Source organism: Urocitellus parryii, chromosome 7 (genome assembly GCF_045843805.1).
Source record: "Urocitellus parryii isolate mUroPar1 chromosome 7, mUroPar1.hap1, whole genome shotgun sequence".
Taxonomy (NCBI): domain Eukaryota; kingdom Metazoa; phylum Chordata; class Mammalia; order Rodentia; family Sciuridae; genus Urocitellus; species Urocitellus parryii.
The window spans coordinates 183574645-183580689 of NC_135537.1; the positions used below are offsets into that span (position 1 = coordinate 183574645).

At 45.4% G+C, this 6045-nt stretch overlaps 1 protein-coding gene across 1 annotated transcript; it reads right to left on the reverse strand.

Moving 5' to 3' along the window:
- Positions 1-1236: 1236 nt before the first annotated feature.
- Positions 1237-1663, reverse strand: LOC144255903 (large ribosomal subunit protein eL33). The gene has a single exon (XM_077800991.1). The coding sequence runs from the start codon at positions 1602-1604 to the stop codon at positions 1272-1274; it is 333 nt and encodes a 110-aa protein (XP_077657117.1). The 5' UTR covers positions 1605-1663; the 3' UTR covers positions 1237-1271.
- Between the last annotated feature and the right edge of the window lie 4382 nt (positions 1664-6045).

The window sequence follows — 6045 nt, forward strand, 5'->3', positions numbered from 1 at the left end:
TTGGGGATGGTACCAGAAGATCTCAGAAATGACTCTCTCCCAAATTAACAAGTGAATTACAGCTCCAACCCAGAACACCTGGAATGTAGCCCTTGAACCACCTCTTTAACTCTCCCCCTCCGGTTCATGATAATAGGCAGAATTACAGCTTCTGGGACAGGAGTCCCCAGAAACAAATCAATAAACCTTCATTTTCCTTTTTCTTAAAACCATGTCATCGTTATTGGATTGGCATCAGGAACAAGGAGCAAGCTTTTAGCAACAGGCACATTATAAGAAAATGTGGATTGCTGGGGCATCCTTTGCTACTTGAAAATGGCAAGGTAGAGAAAAGTATTATTTTCTATATTTGTAAAAGGGCATGTAAAAGTCAGGCACGCCTGCAGCCCAGATACTTAGGTGTCTGAGGCAGGAGGGTGGCTCCATTCTAGGGGTACCAACCCTGTCTCAAAAACAAACAAACAAACAAAAAAAGGACATGAAAAGATTGCAAATATGATCCAGGCGCAGTGGCACACACCTGTAATCCCAGCAGCTCCAGAGCCTGACAGGAGGATCACAAGTATAAAGCTAGCCTCAGCAACAGCGAGGCGCTAAGCAACTCAGTGAGACCTGTCTCTAAATAAAAAGTACAAAATAGGGCTGAGGATGTGGCTCAGTGCCCCTGAGTTCAATCCCCTGTACCGAAAAAAAAAAAAAAAAAAAAAGGGATAGTGTTCTACCACAGGGTTTCTTGTCATTGAAGGGATTAAAATATGCTCTTCTGTCAGGATTTCTCCCTGCACTAGAAACAAAAGCAGTGTCCTTATCCTCAAGGAGAAGAGGAGAGGCAGGGATACCCTACTGACTGATAAAATAACTTTTTAAAAAAAATCTCCCCACTCCTGCTGAGAATGCTGGTCAGACAGCTCTGAGAAACTCAGGAGACCCAGAATCTCAAGAACAGATCAAACCAAGGGACCCAGGGTCCCCATGCATCGCACTTTTCTGCCTTCCCACACATCAGATACTCTGCCTGCCTTACCTTGCAAGTAAGAGTCTTGTGGAGTCTTGAGGGTTATCCTCTCCCATCCTAAAATATAGGGTATGTGAGGCTCTAGCCTTTTGTCACATTCTTCCCCACTTTTTGGAGGGTACTGGGAATTGAACTCAGGAGCACTCAGCCACTGAGTCACATCCCTAGCCCTAGTTTATATTTTATTTATTTTTTTATTTTTAATTTTTATTTATTTTTTTTTTACAAGAACACAAATCCATCTTTATTTTCCATTTTAAATCCTTGAGGGGTACAGCATCACACGGATTCTGTGTCCAATGGCCTTAGCAGGAAGGTTGCTTCGGAATTTGGCCCGAACCATGCCACTATTTCCATGGGCACGAGTTACCTTTCCCCAGATTACTCTGGTTTTGTTTGGTTTGCCACCAGGAGTCACTGTGTTGTTTTTTGCTTTGTACACATAAGCACATCTTTTGCCCAAATAGAACTCGGTTTCATCTCTGGCATAAACACCTTCAATTTTTAGAAGAGCTGTGTGCTCCCTTTGGTTCCGGAGACCCCGCTTATAGCCAGCAAAAATGGCTTTGCACCACAACCTTCCAGACATATCTGTCTTTTAGAAGTCCTGTTCCCAGCAGGCCTCCACAGGCTCCAAGATGGCGGAAAAAGGCTATATTTTATTTAGAAACAGGGTTTCACTAAGTTGCTTAATGTCTCGCTTTTGCTAAGGCTGGCTTTGAACTTGTGATCCTCCTGCCTCAGCCTCCCACTGAGCCTCTGAGATTACAGGCATGTGCCACTGTGCCTCGCTACATCCCTTCCTTTAATTGACAATAAGAGGACTGTCACAAATCCATTCTGTTCAGCATCAGCATGTGAATAAATGTATGTTATGACCACCAAAAAAAAAAAAAAAAATCACATTTCTGCCCCTCCAACGTTCTTCATCCACCCCAGTGTAAAAGTAACTGCCTTCTAACTGCTGCCTTAAGGCCTCATTTCGTCACAAGGCTCCTGTGCCATTAAAACTTGTAAATATGTTTGTATTTTTTCTCAAGCTAATCTGTCTTATTTAATTCTCAGACCCATCTACAAGGATGTAGGTGGGTCTACCCTTCACCATACTAAGATATTTTTCACTTTGGTTCACTATGCTTAAAAAGGGAGCGAACAACAGATGATTTGCACAGGAACCCACCCAATAAGTGAAGTTCATTAACAGAATAGTAAGTTCCAAAAGACATAAAATCTAGTTGCTTAGAATGAAGATCCTGTGTAAGGATGGCCGTAGGCCTTAGCCTAAGCAACTCCATTTTAAAACTCCAGTTTGAAACCTGTAGTTTCACCAGGCACACCTAGGGAGCCCTCCAGTGTGGTCCTCAGGCACAAACAAGTCACTTCTCCCCACCCTGACAAACTCAAGAGTGAAGTCTCTGGCATGCCAGAAAATCAGGGTGGGGACCACCAGACCAGATGCTTTAACCTCAGGACGAATGATGTCACTAAGAAATTAGCAGCTGATAGGGATTGAAGGGACAGTCAGAAGCCTCATGATTTAGCATAAATGATGGAGCAAATGAACAGACACTCAGCCAGCCGACAATGATGCCCACATGCCAGAGAGCCTGATGAGGACCTGGACTGACACCCCAACTCTTTTCATAGTTTGCTGATCCTCTGCATTTCCTCACCACTCTACAGCCACATCTTTTTTTTTTTAATTTTTTTTCTTGCACATGGACACAATGCCTTTATTTTGTTTATTTATTTGTATGTGGTGCTTAGGTTTGAACCCAGTGCCTCACACATGCTAGGCAAGTGCTCTACCACTGAGCCATAACCCCAGCCCTACAGCCACATCTTGACCCTGGTGACAACAGCAACTTCTCCTTAGGACCCTCTCCTCAGCTGGCTGTCAGCTCCACCCCAGGAGAAGCCTGACTTGGTTCCTGACCTGATCACTGTGGTCAGAGTGAATGTGCATCTGCTGGACTTAAAGCCTAAGGCTTGAGACTTTTGATCTGATACTTGAACTGGCATGCAGTGGGAATGTCTGTCATTAGCTTGTCATGATTAAGGGCGTTTGCAGTGCTTAGAATTAATCTAGAATTGTTTCTTGTGAATTGATCATGTGTATTGCAGTGCTTAGCATTAAGGATTGTCATTTTCTTGATTAACCTGTAGAGTGAAATTGTATTGTTTTGAGTGAATAAAGCATTGAAAAGGGCAAAAGCACATGGACATTCTTTATTTCTCCTCGACTGCATAAGTCGAACCTTTTGCCCATCACAACAACCTGTAGAAGGTGAAGTCCAATTTAGAGCGGTTCTAGGTGAACTTGGCTTTTTCCAAAAGTTCAGGCCTTGTCCCTAATGCCAACCCAATAACAAGGACATGGTTTTGAGAAAAAGGAGACCTTTTATTGCTTTGCAAGTGAGAAACTGACGTGACTCCATTTAAAAAAATAAATAATAGCAGCTTCTATCTCAAGAACTGTCCTAAGGAAGGGGGCATGACCCTTGTCCTGGGAAAAACCCACAGAGCACTCCTAAGCACATATCTACCCTGCTGAGTTATCTACAAATAACAGGAGAGATTTGGGGTGCCAGGTGTCCCTGACTCAGTTAGGCTAGATGAGGACCCATAGGAACCCCCCTAGCAACCTCCAATCAGCATGAGACAGGGAAAATACCTGGAATGCCAGATGACCCCCCAGTAGTTTATGGTGGTTGATAACATGTTGGGAAACCATGTCGTTTAGCACGTACTCCCCTCGTGGCCTAAGCCCATCAGTTCAAAGAAATACCCTTCTTGTACTAACCAATCACCCCTACCCAACTTGTTCCCGCCATTGAATGTGCTAACCAATGTTAAAGAGTTGTTGTTTGACTTTCCGTGGTATGGAATGATTTGCTGTGTGGTTTTGATGCATAGAGTATCCCCCCAAAACCTATAAAATCTCACTGAACAAAGGACTGGGACTCACTCCCTGGGACTACTGCGTCGGGAACGGTTGTGAGTTCAGGCTCAAGCTTGCAATGAAGACTTTTGTGTGATTGCATTGGATTCAGCTCCTGGAGTTCTTTTGGGGTCCCACGAATCTGGCATAACACTAGCAAGGGAGAAACAGGGGAACTCCTATCCCAGATGCTGTAATTCTACCCATCAGGGGAAGCAGGGGCTTTTAAAGACCATATTCCACGTTGTTTTTTTTTTCTCCCGTCTGGAGTTGTAATTCACTTGTTAATTTGGGAGATAGTAATTTCTGAGCTCTTCTGGTACCATCCCCAAGTCTGAATTACTTAGTTCCTGTCATGGATGCATGCTCAAGGACAGATAACTCTGCCCAGGATGGAAAAGGAAGGCAATCCTGTTTTCTGAAGACTAGGGAGGGGGAGAGATTAGGTAGGAGGAGAATGGGGGCTGTTAGAGAATAAAAAAAGTCCCTTTAAAAAATAAGTTGTAGGCTGGGATTGTGGCTCAGTGACAGAAAACTTGCCTCTCAGGTATGAGACATTGGGTTCAATCCTTAGGACCACATAAAAATAAATAAATAAAGGTATTGTGTCCATCTACAACTAAAAAAAATATTTTAAAAAATTTCTAAGTTGCAGCGGTAGAGTGGCAAGGGCTATATTCAAAGCATAAAGTGTACCATGGTTACAAGACCTGGAAGGAGGGGCTTCGGAGCTCCAGGGTTTTCCCAGCCTGAGCCTTCAGAATATGCATGTGAAAGTCCAGTGTTGGGGTCAGTAACTCATATATGGCATACAAGGATAAGGTTTGCTGTAACATTTCTGCGGGGTAGAAGGAGGTCATGAAGTTCTCAGTGGGTCTGAACTGAGGCCACACTCTGCAAGGGAACAGAGAATGAGCTTCCAATTCTTATTACAGCAAAAATATTCACAAGGTAAACGGTGTGCTTGTACCACTTCAAAGCTACATAACAAACAGTGGAGCTCTGGCTGTTCCTAGGAGGCTTGTGTACTTCATGTGATACCAAGCACTTACCACGTGAAAGGAAGATTTGTGTAAAGCAAGCCCAAGGCGGCTATACTACTAAGCTACATCCTCAGCCCTTTTTATTTTTATTTTGATACAGAATTTAGATAAGTTATTGAGGTTGGCCTCGAACTTGCAATTCTCCTGCTTGCGTGTCACCGTGCCTGACTAGGTTTTTCATTTCTTATTCTGTACCCAGCATGTTTGTAATTAAAAAGTCCAATGTTTCCACGTAGCCCTGCACATTATAAGTACAAATGAGTTTTGCTCCGCAGGAACCAATTTCTTGGAGGAACAAAAACTGTTCTTAATTACGCGAAGCCTAAGGGCTGGATACCAATAGCCATACCCTTGGCCAGGAGCGCTGGCACATGCTAGTGATGGACCCCAGCGACTAGAAAGGCTGAGGTGGGAGGATCTCGGGTTCAAGGTCAGTCTCGGCAACTCACCAAGGACCTAAGCAACCATACCCTGCCTCAAAATAAAAATAAAAAGGGCTGGTTAGGCACTCCTGGGTTCATTCTCTGACAGCAAAAACAAAACTCCCTGCAGTGACGAGACCCAGGGACCAACAGCCTCTTTTGAACACCGACTTTCAGCTCCCAGACCCCGCCCACGTGGTCCAACCCACAGCGCATGCGCACCACCCCCTCGCAAGGTCTACGTGACGAACTGCAGGGTGGCCATGGCGGTCCCGTCTCCGCCCAAAAGGAGCCACGGGTGGGGGGGGGAGCATCCGAAGCTGAGCTGATGGAGCTGGAGGGTCCTGGAACTGCCCCATCTCGCCTTCCTCCGGACCGCCCTCGCGTTATCCTTTCGCCCTCATAAACGTGGCTTAGTCATTGCCCCACGCCCAGCAGAAACAGAAGCTCGGGGGAGACCCGACCAGGGCCGCTGAGGATCGGAAGGGGCGACTAAGCCCCTTTCCACCCTCTGATTGGCTCTGTGAAAGGGCCCGCCCCTTTCTGCCCCTCTGATTGGCCTAGGCCGCGCAATAGGTCTGGGGGCCGAACCGTCCTCCTCACGCTCCTAATTGGCCGAGGGGT